At 43.6% G+C, this 18,878-nt stretch overlaps 1 protein-coding gene across 1 annotated transcript; it reads right to left on the bottom strand.

The window, feature by feature from the left end:
• Nucleotides 1-1,954: 1,954 nt before the first annotated feature.
• LOC133894756 (protein SODIUM POTASSIUM ROOT DEFECTIVE 2-like) lies at nucleotides 1,955-5,940 on the bottom strand. The gene is made up of 3 exons (XM_062334919.1): nucleotides 5,310-5,940; nucleotides 4,164-4,239; nucleotides 1,955-2,450 (listed from the first exon to the last, which is right to left on the bottom strand). The coding sequence occupies exons 1-3, from the start codon at nucleotides 5,727-5,729 to the stop codon at nucleotides 2,332-2,334; spliced, it is 615 nt and encodes a 204-aa protein (XP_062190903.1). The 5' UTR covers nucleotides 5,730-5,940; the 3' UTR covers nucleotides 1,955-2,331.
• Between the last annotated feature and the right edge of the window lie 12,938 nt (nucleotides 5,941-18,878).

The following is an 18,878-nucleotide window of genomic DNA, read 5'->3' as shown; positions in this document are numbered from 1 at the left end:
AAGACTTCTCCAATTTAATCAAACTTTGTCCCGGCTTCAGTGGCTTCTTCATGTATTGCATCCATGAGACTTACTAACATATATTCTTGACAAATATGTTAGTTTCAATGATTATGTTATCATTAATCATCAAAATCATAAGCATAGCCTAATAGGGTCATTTTCGCTACAAGGTCAATACATGCTGGATGTGTAAATAGTTAAAACCATGAACACACAGACTGAGACCCATACATAGTGTTCTCTATGAGATATTGAGCGTATATATGCATGCTGGCCTTAAGCGTATATCACTACTACAGAACCAGTTATAAGTAGCACCTCATCATTGCCGGTTATGCAAAAACTGATAGTGAAAGTGTATCACTGCCGGTTCTTACCCTCTCATGCTCGAACTATGATAAAACTGCTAAGAACCGGCACTGATATGAACTATCAATGCCTGTTTGTAATAAAAACCAACACTGATAGTATCAGTGCCGATTTTTAATACAAACCGGCACTAAAGTCTAGCCTAGACTCGATGTTTTGGCTCGCACCTCTCTCGTTTGTCAGCTTGGCTCAGTCGTTATCCTCACACGCTCAGTGTGGTTGCCTTATCCTCATGCGCGTGTTCATAGTCCCTCCCGCCATCTCTCCTACTTCTCTCTGACCACCCACCCGATGGATCCATCACCGGTCACCGAGTTCTTCTCTCCGATCATCGAGCTCTTCTCCCTCATCTCAGTATGACTCCACTCCCTCTTCTCTCCGGTAGTCGAGCTTGCCGGAGGCACCGCCTAGCCACCGGCCGTCGGGGCTCTGGCGCCCAGCTACGCCATCGGCGAGCACGCGGTAGATGAAGTAGCGGGTGACACCAACAGCGTGGAGCAGGACGACGTCACCGTCGGTGTTAAAGATGGCGAGGCGCTGGAGCCAGAGCAGGAGTCGTAGTCAGTGTTGCTCACCTCCAGCACGGGCGGTGGCAGGATCCATTGCGATGGCGGGATCCATAGCGGCACAACGTGGTGGGACCCATAGTGGCGGCGGCAGCCGAGCGGAGCGCGGTGGCGGTCGAGCATGTGCTGTAGCGGCTTCCTTTGAGCCGCCGCGTTATGTTGTTGTGCAGGAGCCCAGCGGCGGCAGGAGCAATGCCTGACAGGAGCGGCGATGGGTGCGAGATCTGAGCCAGGTCGATCCATTTTTTGCTCACAGAACACCTATCACTGCCGGTTCTAGAACCGACAGTGATAGCTATTCACTTTCAGTATCGAGTAAATACTACCGGTTCCAAAATCAGCACTGATGTGGTTTTAAAACCGACAGTGATCACCCTTTTTTAAATAGTGTATATACATGGACATGGTGCTGTGCAACTGTGTTTACTATATCAAGGTAAATTCTAAATTCAAGTTCATTGTTGCGCACGCTGCGAAATGTCGCGGACGTACGTACAATAGCTGAAAAGAATTCTCAGAACCCTTTCTCTTACTGAGTTACTGGCCACTTACAATGCTCACCAGGAGTCCAGGACCGAACACCTCGATCCCACCTGTCATTAATTGAGACGCCCCTGCTTCCTGCTATGTATCCATGACCATGGAGCAAAAGAACTGCATGGACAGATCTATGTGCAATTGTGCATGCCCTCCTGTGCTAACTAGCTATGCTCTCGTGTTTTTCCTTGGAGATAAGGTACGCAGCCAAAAGCACGGAGCCAATCGGAAGCAGCCAAGATCGATCAGCTGATGCATGGTGACTCATGGCGACACACACCTCCATCAGAACATACTCCATCTGCGAAGCGTGTATGGAGCACGATGGCAAGGCATAAGAGTATGACCAAGCTTATCAGATTCGAATCCTTGGTGTCGTATGTCTCCATAAAAATAGCCTTCAATAAAAACTCCGGATAAAGAGATACGGTTCTTAAAAAAACTCCATCCCATTCATCCAGTACAGATCGATCGAGAGATAGAGAGAAGCTGATCGAACAATATATGCAAGTACTGTAATAACAAAACATGCACCCACACGACGATACTGCACCCAGCAGGTGCTAGACACAGTTTACTACACATGTAGCTAAGTAGCTAAGCTTTCACCCATCCATCCATCGATATACCATGCATGAGACGCATGAGTTTCTCTCTCCCCAGTACACTCTCTCTGTCTCTTTTTCTCTCCAACCCAACAGCTAAATTCTCAAAAAAGAAAAACAAACAGCTAGGGACTAGCTTCGCATGCAGCTATGCAAGCATGCATGCTACAGGCAAGCAGAAGCTCCCTAGCTAGGTTCTTCTTCCTCTTCCCTTCAGTTTCGAGCATTGATGGAGCTGACGACGAGCCTGGTCAGATGAGGAGCTCGGCCTTCTTGACCTTGGAGATGCTCTCCAGGACGCCCGCCGGCGACACGTGGCCCATCACCGTCACCTTCTTGCTCTCCAGGTCGATGCTGAACGATGTCACCCCTGTCACCCATCCATTCCATGCCGTTAGTAAAAAGTTAATCCACGGACACGAGATCTCTGTAGAGAATTACTGCTACCAATAATATAACACTACGTTCTCCAGTTCTAGTTTCACGAGCCTCCATCAGCCTCGACTCGACAGCCGCTGCACAGAAACATGCAAAGGCCTGTTGTCGTCGCATGCATGGGCCTCTCTGCAGCAACGTTGATGAAGTACTTCGTTTCTTAGTACTGGACACTTTTGACAATCATGGAGATTTAGCCAATCACTTTAAAATATTTTATGATCAAAATGCTTATTTTATGATTAATATTAAATTACACAAATAACGAGGTGAAGTATACATTGATAGAGGCAAAATGAAAAAAGTGATAAAAAATGCATTATGATATGTGAAAGTGAAATGCCAAGTATTTTGAGAAAACTCTTTTGGTCAAAAGTGACAAGTATTTGATTGAGTATGATAATACTACACAGTACGAGTACGAATGTATCTGGACGTGCAGTACAGGCACGTGAGCCCCTCCTGTGTACGTACGTCACTACGTTCCGGGCTGGATACATACATAGGCGGGGCCTCCAGCCACCATGCATGTGAGCTCCCTGAAACGCAAGAATTTTCAAATGCTGTTTGCCCGTTGGGCTCCAAACGTTTGCAGAGAGATTTCTTTTTCTTCTCTTTTTTTACAAACTTTTTGCAGAGAGGCTTTTTCTTTCTTTCTTTCTGGTGAACTATTTGTAGAGAGCTTTTCAGAGCCGCCTCCTCTGCGTGCAGTGCAGTGCAACCAGAACCAGCTCCTCTGATTAACATCTCTTCAACACAGCAGCAGTTGTACCAGACGTCCATGCATGTGGCCTGTTATTCACTAGGCTCTGTCTGAAGCTGCTAGTTGCTCCATTCCTCTATACGTCGTACATAGTATATAACACGCATGTACAACAGATTAAGTATGCATGGTGGTTGCATACCGATCCAAGACATTTGCAGTCTTCATTTTCAGGCTCATTATACATGTGAGGATCAGTATATGTACCTACCGACTCTGTTGACCACTTTCTAGTACTGAGAATTAAGAAGCACTGGTGTTTATGTTGTTCATATATACTTCATAGAGGTTTTCTTTTTTGGTACTAGATGCAGTGCTTGGATCCCGCCTAGGGCGTGCCGTGCCATACTTCATGTGACGGATCTCTCGCTCCAGGTCACACATTATACTAGTCACTACGCGTCAGGACTCGTGGCCAGTCTATGTGGTGGTGGACCGTGTGAAAGTATCTCCCCCGTGAACCCCAGAATTTTTGCACAAAAGTCCAATAAAGTTTCTGAATCCGGGGTCACCGTATGATGCGACTTCTACTTTTGTGTTGCTGTTCATTCAAGGAGTTACGGGAATCATGCGGGTTATGGCTTACATATGCATGCACGATATATATAGAGCTACTTGGGCGAAATGGTGTATTCACTCAAAACGAAATGACGATAACCTTAATTTAGGGGTAGAGGTTTTAATATCGTTTTACAATTTTTTTATCAGCGAAAAGATCAAAAATTGTAAATTTTTTGTTATTTTCAGATATTCCGTTCCCTTCGAAATTTATGAAATTCACGAATTTTTAATGAAATTTTAATCCCTAATTTGGGGAGCTAGTTACGTTGGGTAAAAATAGCAATAGCACTTTTGGTACAAGAAAAGAAAGCATATATTATATACCTTCCATTTTGGAGATGTGCTTCCTCACTTTCCCAGCACACCCCTGGCAGTGTATCGCCACCTTCATCACCACCACCTGTGGATGTACGCACACATATATTGCAGCAGTGAGTTTAACCGCCAGCAAAAGAGGATCTATAAAACTCCGACACAGCTAACGTTTTCTATTGGTGCCATTTTAAACACCTATATGAAAACATGAAAATCGTATACGCCATAGATTTATCTCGAGCAATAGTAACTTTTAGGACACATCGCAAGTTCAAGTGCATATGCATGCATGGTCCACGAGCAACAGTGCCCTCTCTTACTCTCTCCAGTCTCTCACTACTCTCTGTCTGTGAAGAGGTGTTGTGTGGTCTTTCACTGTGCTCCCAGCATAGTCTTTTTTGTTTTTTTATTTGGCGTAGATGTTGTTACTGTGTCTCACTCACACTGCCTCAGTTTTGACCCCCGCCGTAAATACAAGAAAAACAGAGGATTTAATGCTGCAGCCGCCGCCGCCGCCGCCGCCGCCGCTCCAATGTAAGATCAATCGAAATCATTGCCGGGCTCCGGCGGGTTCATTTGATTATACTCCGTAATTGATTAGGGAATGAATGGTTGTAACTGTCAGTTTCTCATTTTTATTTACTCTCTACGACTGCGATGGTGTGTTAATCAGGCCTGGGGCGAGGCTAGAGCCAAAAAAACCCTGGTGCATTACTTATAACATACATAGTTTTTAAGTAATATTATATTAAATATGGACTAGTAACAAGTATTGAGATGGTGCCGGAGCTTAACTTGGCGTCGCCCCTGACGTTCCTGAAAGAATTAGTTTGCGGATCGACACTACGTTACGTGTGTGCTCTGCTAGTGATGGAATTGGAATGCTCATAGCTGATAAGATGACAAGAAAATAAAACAGAGAAACGCTTGATGTGGTTGTAAAAAAAACGATGGTTAAAGTCCTAAAAAACGATGGCTACTTGTGCTAAATGGTAATCATCTTGCGCTTCTATCGAGTGATCTTAAAAGTCGTTGGAATGAAACACGGCTAGTAGTAGCAATTTAGCGGTGGAATATAATTCGAAAAAAAAAACAGTGGAATACTGCTGAATAAGGTAGTACTAGGAAAACAAGACGGGTTGGTTAGCTACGTACTTGGAGGACTTGGTCGCCAGGCGGCGCGATGGCGGCGGCGGTTGCGGCTGGCGCACGCTTGGCAGCAGCCGCGAGCTCCCGCGCCGGCGTCTCCCTGCTGGGGCTCTTGGTCACCATGGGCAGCGTCACGGCCACGGGCGCCCTGCCGCCGCGCCGCCTCTCCCCGCGCGGCCTAGTTGCTGCCGCAGTAGGGGGCGGGGGAGGGGGCGGCGGCCGCGGGGCCCTCGTCACCGCGTACCGCCGCGACGTCGCGCGCGCTTCCCCGCCGAGGCGCGCGTACCTGACGTCGTGCAGGGCGCGCGCGTCCTCCGCGATGATGGTGCGGTCGGCGCGGCGGGCCACGACCATGGACCGCGCGTCCCCTGGCACGCACACCGCCGTCGCCGCCTGCGACCGGCACAACATCCCGCCCGCCCTCATGCCGCCCGCCAGCCCACGGTCACAACCTCACCTCGTCTCACGCCACGCACACAGAGCGGAGAAGCTTAGCGACGGCCCCAGGCACGCGCGGCTCCTAGCAGCAATGCGGAGGAGGAGAGAGTGATTTATCCAAGAGAGAGGAATGCGAGTGTGACGAAGGAGAGAGAGCCGCTCGGCTGGACCTTAAAAAGAAGCTGTGGGAGGACAAATAAGATGGAATCACGGTGGAATTAATGGAGGTTTTGTATGGTTGTTTCTCTCTCTAATCTTTTCTCGCTCGTTCCTCTTCTCCTGTAGTGTAGTGCTGTGTTGCGGCAAAAATTTAAAAATAAGTAATATATACCACCGTATTTATTAATATAGATAATATAGCATCTATATTCCGCATTTTAAACACCGAAAACCCAATTTCAGTATGCGAGGCAGTACGAGCAGTAGTGTGAAGAGAGGAGAAACAGTGCGATGCGAGGAGGGGTAGCAGTAGGAGGAGAGGAGAAGCAGTGCAAGATGAGGAGTAGTAGCAGCGCGACGAGAAGAGAATCAGTCCTAGACGAGAAGGAGCAACAACGCGAGTTACAGTAAATACTTAAATTATGTATTTAATTAATATTTACAACAATAATATTAGTTAGAGTAAGTATATTGTTTAATCCGTTCAATTAGATTTGTTTAATTATTTACTTAGTTTGATTATATGAATTTGATTATTTGCTTAGTCAATGTAATACGGATCCTGTAAGGCCTAGAGCAACGAGGCTGCAAAGTGGTATGGATTAAATAGGTGCTATTGATGGCCTACACAAGTGCAAATTTTGCAAACAACCTGATCATGACATGACAGGAGGACATGCCCGACTCGACAGTAAATTATTAAGCCACTATCGAATTGTAATGTATTAGAGTTGTTACATTTTAGTTTGTTGTTTGAAGTTATTCATGATCATGGTTTGTATTCTAAATTTTTATTCACCTATTAGTCGCAAATACTTATTTTTGTAACATATCGTATGATACTGGTATCATATACGATGTTTTTATTGAACCATGAAGCTTGTTATTCACCTATTTATTGAACCATGAAGCTTGTAATATATTCTAATTTGTTATTCACATACTTATTGAACCATAAAGCTTGTAATATATTCTAATTTGTTATTCACCTACCTTTTGAACCATGTAGCTTGAAATCATTGTCATAGCTCATAGTGGTCTTCCCGAGCTCTTTCAGCAGCGGTACAGCGAGAACCATAAGGGATGAATGATTTTCATAGGGTAGCAGGTACCACGATTATATGTGTTTTTTAATTGCTATGATAATTTTCTACTAACTAAGTACATGTATTGGATACCTTTTGCAGTTGCTTCCGTTACGAGTCTGAAGTATCCACACGATTAAGGAGTTAGACCCTCGATTCCACGAGCCACGAGCACAGGTAGGACTACTACCTTTCACTCTCATGATGGTCAGAGTTACCATGGTGGATGGAGACAGGACACCTCTCCCGTCAATTGAGAAGTCACTACTCACAGGTCTTGTCGACCGATGGCGTCCTGAAATGCACACGTTCCACTTTTCATTTGGTGAGATGGCTGTAACATTGAGGAACGTGGTCATGCTAACTGGGTTGCTAATTAGGGGTGCCTCGTTAGTAGTTTCGCAACTTGCAAAGGAGCAGTGGAAGGGTTACACTGATGACAGATAATTATTTGTTATGTAATGCACTTCAAATATTGTAATTCTATTCAAGCTTCATTGACCCTCTACATATTGTAGGTTTGGTGTGCAATATGACAAGAAGGATGTTGACCTCTCTATGTCCCGGATTCATAGGCTGCTATAGTTTGGTCCATGCCTACTAGATGCGGATAAGGCTACAGCTATACAGCACTATGATGTGTACTTGTACGTCATACTAGGAGGCAATATGTTCTACAACACAGCAGGCGATTATGTCTTCCCCTATATTGTACAGTTAGTGAGTCAGCTCGCGTCACATCGTTATGAGCTGACATTTTACAGTTGAGGATTTGCTGTGCTGGTTGCCACCTATAGAGGATTGTGTAATGTAACCCAGCGATCAAAGAAGAAGGAAACTGTTACATGTTGCCTACGCCTCTTATTGCTATAAAACTGGGAGTACCTCCCTGTTTGTCAGCCTTGGGTGCTCAAGAGAAACTATCCAGTCCCCATCTGCGATGGCATTGCAGATGACATGAGGCCTACGATGGCATATAGGTGGATGCATGCTAGGTTGAGATGGAATCAGCAGCAAGACCATAGTAGGTATTCCCAAGTGATTAATGATTTGAACATTCTTAGCGTCGATCTCGTGGAGTGGGATCCATGGTATATGGCATGAGTGGCCCAAATTGTAACTGGAGGGCTCATCGCATCATATTATTGGCATGACTTAGACTTATGGATGACCACATACTTCTTATTGTACATAAACAATGTGAAAGTATATTTTTCTGAGCATGTATAAAGGAAGTTTGGGTATCGACAGGTGGTGCCAGTACCCCCATGAGACGCCGGTTAGGCGCACGAGTAAGTGCATTATTGTAGGTAGCATTAGTACCTTAGGTGATCCATGTTAATAAATTATAACTGTTTATGTCACATATAGGAGAAGCGCATAGGGGGGCGTAGGCATGTGGGACTGGGTATCCGTGAATGCCGAGAACCTACAGAGGTGGATGGAGTCAGCTGTGGTAGATGTCATCGTTCCTGCTTGATAATACGATGACATCATATATCAAGAGTACATTTTGTGGTACCGTTTGCGAACGAGTGCCACCTTACTTAGTGGACTTGTAGAGCTAGCCCCCAGAACCTTCCCCAAGGATCGTGCCTGCCTTCTTTATGTTTTGGTAAGTGATGTAGTACTTATAACAATTTTTATTGGTTAAATCTCTGTATTACTGACATGGCACTCCTCTTATACAGACCAGAGGCGTACAAGATGCATACGTAGGTGGAGCAAGCTTGTGGAGAAGCAAGCAGGTCATCAATATAGAGGGATCGAAACCCTCTACGGGACTACATGAGGATGAAAGGGTCCTGCTTCCTGTCCGCTCTACGTGGTCTAGGTGGTTGTGTCCCGCATTACAGGGGGTATGACCTACAAACCATGGACTCGTCCCGTGCCTACCATAGCAGGCGCTCGTCCAGTGCCCGTGATGAACCTGTTCGGGCACAGTCACAAGAGCCACCTTTGACTTCGGAGCATCGCGAGGAGTGCATGCAGGCTCTTGCGCCCGAGCAGTGTACACTGGGTTCACAGGCCCCACAATGGACACAGCTTCCTCAGACTATGCTGACACCTCTATCTGCAGCATCAACTCGTCATGAGGATGATGTTGACTGCATGCAGCATATGCCTGACTGGAGCGGCACGCATGATTTTGACTGGTTTGCTATAATGCAGGCCACCAGCTTCACTGAGCTCCTTAGTGCACATTACCCCTAATATCTCGATGCACCTGAGGGTTCACAGTGGTACAAGCAGGGCGAGCCTTAGACACATTGGACTCTGTCGGAGCATGTTCTAGGGGCGTCTACACTACCACATGAGGATCCTTCTTCATGGTACATGCAGGGCATAGTTAGCGGGACGGGATGCACGCTCGGTGGGGGTCCCACATGGCAGGACGATGATGATGACGATGAAAGGAACACGTGATAGAGGCTAGCATAGGCCGCTGGGATGAGGGCCACACACCCACCATATACGTACACTCCTAGGGATTACGCGCGACATCGCGTCATTGAGTCACCAATGAAGTTGTTCGGTGCACTTGTACTTGTTAATGACGCTTGTATTATTGACTTTATTGTCATAGTCATTCCGATTATATATTATTCACTGTATTGTTAATTTAATTATTTTAATTTATGTATTGTTTAGTTCTGGCACATAACTTTATTTGTTTGTTATTTATTAAGTTTTGCGACATATTAATAATGATATTTAATACTTGTTTAATATGTCTTAAATAGTTAGGGATTCATGCTTTGGTGTAGCCCACAAAGTTGCAGTGAATAATCAATAGATCTATGGTGGGATCTTCGAGTACATGCTTTCCATGGACACCTACAATGATCCATATAGCACTTAATGCCTCCTTGCAGGTTGTGCATGAAGAGAAGGATGATCCTTTCACGGAGAACAACCTAATCTAAGCAGTGACCAAATTACATGCAAGACTCTTCTACTCTGTGTTAACCAATATGCTCCAAGATATGACCACTGAGAACCTTAGGGCCCTCTTTCATGAGCAGCGTCAAACATATCTCAGGGTGTGCGAGCTAGCTGACCATCATTCTGTTCTAGGTTTCTCTAGGAGGCAAATAACGATAATGATGTTACCCGACTAGTATGCATCCCACATTTCGATTCGTAATTTCCTATGTGCTCACCCTACTTATCTTTTTTCCAATGATTCGAATGCTCCTCTTTTGCATTAGACATTCCCGAAAGACACATAGTTGATCAACAAAGATATCACAAACTTCTTGGTGATGTATATGCTCTTTGGTGGGGGTGTCATGCCTGATTTGCATAGAAGGTGACGGTCAGCGAACCTAAGGGGTACAACAGTGCTCTCTACGAACGACGAGGATGATAATTTCATGCCCCCAATGCCTCGACGTTCCAGCAGCAATACAGAAGAAGGTTCAATGATCACTGCAAGAGGATGTTCAAGCACCACATCGAGATGGCGTACAACCGACAAGGAAATAGAACGTGCTACCATCGTGATAGCTCAAGATGATGACAATGATGACAATTTCATGCCACAACAACCCCTCCCTCTGAGGCCTCCATCTCCGGAGGACATTGATAATCCTGAAAATGATGGTGGATTTGCTGGTACCTATCCTTACAACTTCACATTTTCACCCCAGAGACGACAACCATCTTACCCTAATAGAATTGATTAGCACAGCTGGCATTCTTCCGCTAATTTGCGTCGCTACTTTCCTCTGCCATTTTGAGATGATCGAGGTATTCAACATCTATGCATTATGCACTATTCAAATGCCAGACAGGGCTATTTCTTTTTTTACCTTTTCATTTCATTAATTCAGTTCGATGGGTATATGGTCTGTGTCTTATATTAACATACTATGTTATGAACTATTTGTGAACTTTATGTCTAATCAATGTGATGGTAAGTTGATTATATTAATGTACTATCCAAGCATAGTTATTTCTAATATATGAAAAGTATTTGTGAACTCAGGCTTTAAACATTCCAATGCTTATCCTAGTGTCCTCTTATGACTAATGTTGTAGCACGAGCACCTTGGGGACTGGTATAGACTCGGGTTGTATCACCAGCACCTCGGGGACTAACATTAATTACAGCTCTAGCATCAACCATGTGATTGTTTGAACCGATCAACCTCGGATTGCGATTGCTTTAGGATGAATGCTTAAAATTGGCTTTGACTTTGGATTAAGATCAAAGGGATAGATGTTACTTCTACACCCACTCAAAATCAACCGCTTTCACAGGGAATGCTTATCACACCCTGATTTTTGGATTTCTCAAATTTCTAAAATTTTCCAATATTATATTGTAGATTAAATAATTAGAATAAAAAAAATCCTATTTTCTAAATTCAAATTCAAAATTGAGTTTGGTTATAAATGCTTGTATGCATTCATGATGAAAATAGTCATTTAGGTTTTATTTTGAGTTGTGAACTCTCTGGATTTTACTGATTTTTATTTGGGCTCATTTGGATTTTATTTGATTTCATTTGAGCTATATTTTAATTTTCAAAGTATCAAAATGTTTTCATGAGTTCAAAATATTTTTATTTGGTTCCTAGATGTTTTCAAAAGTTGGTCAGAATTTTCTAAAATTTTTAGGCTTCATTTGGTATTTTATTTGTTTTTTTGGAAATTCAAAAACAAAGAAAATTCCTAGACCTAAATATTAGCCTAGCTCGGTCTTTTCCCCCTCCCGGGCTCTCTCTTTTTCCTCTCGGGCTTGGCCCAGCAATCCGCTCTCAAGTCGGCCCACTGTCTCTCCCTCCACCCTCTTCCAACTCTGGGCCGCATCCCGGCCGATTCGCCCATCACCTTTCTCGCTTGGGCTGCGAGCTAGCCCAAGCCGCACGCGCCTGCCCTCTAGGCCGTCATCGTGCCATAGCATTCCGTCACCCCTCTCTTAGCCGCTACTCCAGCTGGAGCCGTTGTGCTTTGCCGAAATCAAGTTGGCCATCGCGCCAATCCATCCAAATCCGAGACGAGATCGTCTAGAAGATTGCCGATCCAAATCCGCGTGGCACCCGTAACCAACCGCTGCCTTATCCCCAAGTCATCGAGCGTTTAAATGTAGAGATCTGCTAGGGATAAACTCAGCCACTGCCGCCTTTCTCAGTGTGCGTATCATGGAGTCTTGAGCCCGCCGCCTATATATAGCACCCGAGCATGCCCCTGCCTTGTTTCGCCACCAAGTCTCTTCCCCGTGGTCAATTTAGCTGAGTTGCCACAAACCTTAGTGCCGCCCCATGCTCCATGGTCAATCTCATTGATCTTGCTACCGAGGCCACGCCGAGGGGCACGTGCTCGCATAAACCTTCGTCGTGAGCTCCTAAATGCGCCGCTGCTGTTGCCTTCGCTTTTCGGCCGCCGAAACATTGCCTCCACCAAGCTCTGATGACCGCCACCACTCGAGCTCATCGCCGGATTGCCTCGCCTTCTCCCCGAGCCGCCTCTTACCTAGGTAAGATTCCCATCCACTCATCTCTCTTCTTCTCTGCTCGCCATTGCACCCCGAACACCAGAGCATCGATCTGACCAACTTCGGTGAGTCCGCCGCCATCCCGAGCTCCTTCCGCCATCAAGACCTACACCGCCGGCACCCAAAACATCCCCAGCCGCTCGATCCAATCTAAATGTCTTAGATTAGATCTATTCTATACCCTTTCAGCAGCCAATCACAATCTACCACATGTCCACATGAATGCAGTCATCCATGCTTGCCACATCAGCAAAGTCAACCCATGTGTCAAGCCACATCATCCAATATGCCCAGTCATCTATCCAGTCAGCAATTAATCTTTTCCAGTACAAAAATAATCTCCATAATTCTAGAAATTCTGAGCTCTTTTGCAATTAGGTCCCTAGAACTTCAATTCTTCATATCTTTTTCGTTTAGCTCCGATTTGAGTGATTGTTGCGCTCAAATATTTCTTAGTTCATGATCTATCCAACCACGCAATTTTCAAGTATCAATTCTCACATTTTTATAGTAGTTTTCTCTCATTAACTTCTAGTTCTCTAGAACCTTATCCTTCCCCGTAAGAACTTCAGTCAAATTCTGTTCTCTTTGTCTAGCCCAATTAAAGATCCCAGTCTATCATTCTATTCCTATTATTTTTGCAATTTCGAGTTTATTTGGTATTTATTCAATGTTTCTTTTGCTTGTCGATAGAATTCATGATTAGTAGACAACACTTCAGATCTGTTCGAGGGATTTCAAGATCAAGATTTCATCAACACTGAGCAGCATTGGGTAAAAGGCAAGTATTCTCCTTGATCATCTTGAGCCTATATTTTTAAATGTTTGGTTTTACAAATTACATGCAGTGCCTGTTAATATGATGGGTAGTCACTTATGTTAGGTTTTACATAGTTTTTCCCTTATCATCCCTTGAAGCCTAAGTGAGTTATGGTTAGGTGTCGTTCATAGGTAGATTTGCTTATCCATGCTGTCAAGATGTTGAGAAGTGTCTTGTATATGATTAATGGACATATGCAATGATGATGGTGAAGTTGATATAGTAACATAAAACCCTTGGACTTGTGTAAAGAATGGTAGGATGGTAATGACCAGTGTATTTAATGGTAAATACGGTGGGCTTGTGGATACGTTCCAGGCAGGTAGTTTCTCTTGGTTAGGTTGGCTGTGACATCTGTTTTCCCTCCCCTTGCTTTACGATGGTTATCTCCTTGTTGAGTAGTCTTGTCCCAAGTGTCACATGTAAGGACCGGTTCGTGGAGCGACAACCTAAGAAATACCGTACCAAACACGAGACCAATATGAGTAAGGCTTAGCATATCGATTAGACACTTGACTAGCATTCGTTGGAGTACTAAGACCTAATTGATGGACCATGCTTCATAGTGATTCTCCTGGTGGCACACCACTGACGTGTGTTAAGTGTCTTGCAAACACGGCAACAAGGATATCATGACTCGTGGCTAAAAGTTGGACAACCTCTGTAGAGTGTAAAACTGTTATAACAGTCGTGCCCATGGTTATGGAAGACTTGGATCCTCACATGATTAGATTTTTTGGGTTATGGTTCTGGTTTTAGTTATGGTTTGGTGGTACTGGTGGTATAAGTGGATATGGTTAACAGGATAGTTGCTTTTGGGAGTGAGTTATTGGTTGATTTAATTGGGTTACATTCACTTAATAATTTCTCAATGCTTTTAAAGTTCAATACTTGTATTTATGCAAATAAATCCGTGTGTTAGCTATTCTTGTTATAAGCCTGCATATCATTATTCTCATGTACACTTGCTGAGCGCGTCATATGCTCATACTTGCTATTTTTCTTATGCCATGCGACATGTGTGGTGCTGCTTAGTAAGTGAAGGTGTTGAAGACTATCAAGACGAGGTTGTGATGTTCTAGGCGTGTGTCTCTCGGTCGGTTGCCTCTGGTGTTGCTAGGCACCAGTGCTTCTGTTCCGCTGCAGATATCTATATAGAAGACAATATATGTCAATTAATTTAAGAGTTTAACATTTATTTTATAAAAGTATTTCTTTTGTTACTTCACCTGTGACGTCCTTATGTGTGTTGAACATCCTAGGCACACATAAGTTGCATCTGGTTTTGTCCATTAAAACTGGGTGCGACAATGCTTTCATAGGATTTTATGCCTCAATGCAGAGGCAACAATAACGCATTGTTGATCTTTTGCAGAATGAAATGACCACACCAAGCAACAGCTTTCACCGGGAATCTCTGTTAAGCATTAATACTACAACTTTTCTAGTTTTCATAGGGAATCCTCTGCTCCAGCCCCCAACCACCATAAATAATCTCACCCTCGTCCATGGATAGACCACTCCTTTCTCAGCTCTCTCAACTGCAATATCTTCCTCAGCTCCACCAAGCCCACCAAAGAAACATTACGGATTTTCATCCCCCAGGGTGTCGAACCACCGATGTGATTCTGTGGTGACCCTTATAGGTTTCGCAAGTTTAAGGATATCTCCTACAATTATGGCCTATACTTCTTCATGTGCGCCAACTACCAATATGATAAGCCTTGACATGGACCATACGAGTACCCACCAGTATAGTGACGTATATCACTAATATGACACTTTTTGTACGATTTTATGCACTGTCTTACTAATCTCCCCTCTTGTTTTATTTGTTCAGTCTCCTCCACCTATCCGTGACTTCATGGAATGGCTGAACATGGAGCTAAATGTGCACCAGCAACGGTGGATTGACATCAGGATGCGGTGGAGGACGGAAGCATACGAACGTCGGGGGTACGAGCAACCGTATGAGGAACTACGACTCAAGCGTCGGGAGGAGGAGAGTATGAGGAAGGCAGCGAAGGAGCTCGCCGCGGCTGAGGTACGCGAAGCAGAAAGGGAACGAAAGCGGGAGAGAGTCCGTCGTGCTAAAGTGGAGGGCCCTGATGCCCTGCAAAAGGACAAATATCCTAGATGCTCTCAGTAGAGAGTATCTATTGTAATCTGGTCTATTTTTATTCTCTAAGACATATTTGGTTTAGCAGTGATACGCTATTAATTTAGCCTTCGTACCGTACATACCAACGTTTATTGTCGTCATCTCTTTATAGTTAGGGTCCATTCACGTAGCGACGAAAAACCTCGTATCCCGTGTAATATTTATCGGTGTATGTAACCTCTATATCGGATTATATGATAATCATGCTTTACAACTATTATTGTTCGACAAATTAAAATTTGTATCTTCCCAACATTACTTCACTAAAAAGTTACCTACACAATACATTAAATAAATAATAAAATATCGACAAAATTACGTTGAAACAAAATTTATGCAAACTCATTCATCTAGTTCCTTCCTTTATTTATTCGCTTGGACCCTGATAAAATAAAGTTGTGCTATGCACTCTATGCAAAGAGATGACACGAAATGACACATCCTCACTCATCAAGTTCATTTCTTTATTTATTTGTTTGTACCCTAATAAAATAAAGTTGTGCTACTGTACTTTATTCAGTCCTAAAATGACACTCGATAAGACACAATGTGAGCGATAAAACGGCACGGCCGGCCTGTATTCAGCACCTCAAACACCTGAAGTGCCGAATACAAGACGTTTTCGACACCTCAGATGCCGAATATGGTGAACAGTACCGTATTCGGCACCTCAGGTACCGAACACAGGCCAGGTCTATCGTTTTTTGGTGCTTTAAGTATCGAAATCGATTTGCCGGTGTTTAAGATGTCGAATACAGACGTTAGATTTATAAATATATAGATATATTGATTATTTTCATAAATATAGTAGCTTTTGTTGTCTATTTTTATATTTTTGCTTTTTGTTTCCTGGTGAGACAAGATCAGAATTATTGCTCGGGATATCCAGATGCAGCATGCCTGCCTGCCTCTGCAGCAGGTGCGCTCTGCGCCGCGACGACGACGACAAGATGTGGTGCGGGCCGGGGTCTCGCTCCGCCCGGGCATGTCTCTGAGGTCACCCCTCCTAAGCGGAACCACCTTTCTCCTACCACTACAGGGTACAGGCTGGTTCTCGTTTGTTTTCTTGTTGAAATGATGAGCATTGGGAATTTTCCAACCGGATGCAAGAGGTATGGGGTTCTTCACCCTCTACATTTTGTTGCAGGGATTTGAAGTCTTCTTCACGAAATGCATTCATGTTTGCAAAGTTGTTGAGCGTTACACAAGTATATATGCCAGTCAATCTACTGGTCAGTCAAACGCATGACATGGAATTCCGATGAAGTATATATGCATTTTCCGTTGTCATGATCATCCAAGCTTTACTGCTTACGACTTTGAGAGAAGAGAGGAATTAATAAGTAGAACTTCAAGGCTTATCAGAACAGAAGGAGAATGCGTGTCACCAGTTGTTCCTTGGAGGGTCGAGAAGAGCTCTAAGCGCACCGGGTGTCAGCGCTTAGTGGATTTGGGTTCACGATGTAAAAATAGTCATGGAGTCATACCTGTCATGCGTGACGGGTCCCATACCTGTCACCTAAACACGTCACTGATGATTAGTCATTAGTAATAAATAAGGACTATTCACCAAAGATATCATCGGTGACGGGTCAAGACCTTCTCCCATGTATTTTGGTGACAGACATAGGTGATAGATAAACTCTTCACCTGTCACTTCGTCACTTATGTCCTAATATAAGTGATAGGTAACTAGATTACCCGTCACTTATGTCTGTGTGTTGGGGGAATACTTATATTTAACTAAGTAACATGTGAATATGTTACCTGCCACCTATGTTTGTGGTGCCCTGCTGGATTGGCCTGCTTCCTGCCTGCATCCTAGAGCGTAGCTAGAATTTGACAGTCATCTTCTCCGTACAAACAACAGCAACGCATTCAAATTCATGGCGACAAATACACTTATATAAGAATTCACTTCATCATATAATTACAAAGGTTACAAAGTTCCAATATATTCATTACAGAATCACAAATGTTACAAGTTTTGATCAATTCATATTACACAAGGTATCACAAACTAGGGATTCTATAGTGGAACTCACCGTAAGGGATGATGACTTTAGACACCATGAACTCGGTGATCCATCGTCGAATCACCAGGATTGCACCGTTGTCGAAAAAAAAGCATCAAATTCCTAGCATAATTTGATGTGTAACCAATGTCATATTACCATATAATTAAACTAATTACTGAAATTTGTTACGAATAATCTCGTATTGAACTTGTATCAGGGTTTGAGATCCTTCATACAGAGCGTGAGGTGCATGTTCCACGCAACATAGAATCTGCAGGCGTTACTTGGTGGTTGTTGGTGACACTGCTGAACAGAAAAATTTAGTGTTAGATCAAAAGGAAAAAAATAGCAATAGAGAGTATTTGCTAATATGTTAGGTAGCACTTACTGTGAACCCAATCTTGTGTATTAATCTGTGGACGTCTTTCTCGTTCTAGTCAGGTCGAGCTCGAAGATACTTATCAAAATCCCTGCATAAAGAGGGATCGATTAGGGAGCATTTGAATGTTAGAAAAGTTAAATATGTAAACTAAGCCAAGCAGAACTTACGTGTCGAGGAGTCCTTCTACAGTGCTGTAATCACGCTCTCTAAGTTTTCCTTTTCGTCCTACTAGTCTTGACGAGTCAAGGTACCACACCAAGTTCAACTTGAGGTAAATAACCAGTAAGATCTAATGCCCACCAACGTTATGGGCGCCCAACAGGTAGTGTATTTTGAAATATTGTTGCAGTGCCCTAGCCACTTGGTTCACAACGAAGTCGGATGAAGTTGGATGACCGATATTGTAATTTGTAATGGCCTTAGGTTCAAGAAATGCGATGGAGTCATTGTTCTTCTTTTTTGTTTCATCAAGTGTCAAAAGATAAGAACACATTTAGATTCAAGACTTGGTGGTATTAATTAATGAATATCCAGTTTCAAGGGAGTTACAATATGAAGACCTGTAATAATGATACATCCAGACCATCAAGGTTGAAGAGGTCGTATAAGTTATTGAAACCCACAATGAAGTAGCTATCGTCTTTACTTAAGAAGTGTCGTCGTTTGTCCATAGTATGTGCTCCTCTGCATGTCATTGTCATAAGCATCTATACGGACATCACTGTTCTGGTAAATACTCTTCTCATCTTGGGCAACCGTGTAAAATATGTATTCGTTTATATCATACCTTTGATATGTCATAATTCTGTATATAGGGCCCGATGCCAGTTTTTTTTATTAGAGCACTTGTAGGAGTACTCGATTGTTTGATTCGATCTCGGAACCAAGTCGTGAACCTTCGCATATGTTGTCTCGCAACCCAAGCTTCATTGTGCCCCGGATTCTCTTCAAGTAGCATCTTCCTATACTCATCGACATATGGGCACACTTCGCTCAATTGTTGCAACAT

The sequence above is a fragment of the Phragmites australis genome, chromosome 16 (assembly GCF_958298935.1).
Source record: "Phragmites australis chromosome 16, lpPhrAust1.1, whole genome shotgun sequence".
NCBI lineage: Eukaryota > Viridiplantae > Streptophyta > Magnoliopsida > Poales > Poaceae > Phragmites > Phragmites australis.
The sequence above is the reverse complement of the archived record's forward strand: the minus strand, read 5'-3'. Positions and strand labels throughout refer to the sequence as shown.

Coding starts and splice junctions, on each gene's coding strand:
- LOC133894756 (XM_062334919.1), bottom strand. CDS start 5,729: ATGAGGGCGGGCGGGATGTTGTGCCGGTCGCAGGCGGCGACGGCGGTG. Junction 4,240..5,309: donor CTGGCGACCAAGTCCTCCAA/GTACGTAGCTAA, acceptor GTACATCCACAG/GTGGTGGTGATGAAGGTGGC. Junction 2,451..4,163: donor GCACATCTCCAAAATGGAAG/GTATATAATATA, acceptor GATGGGTGACAG/GGGTGACATCGTTCAGCATC.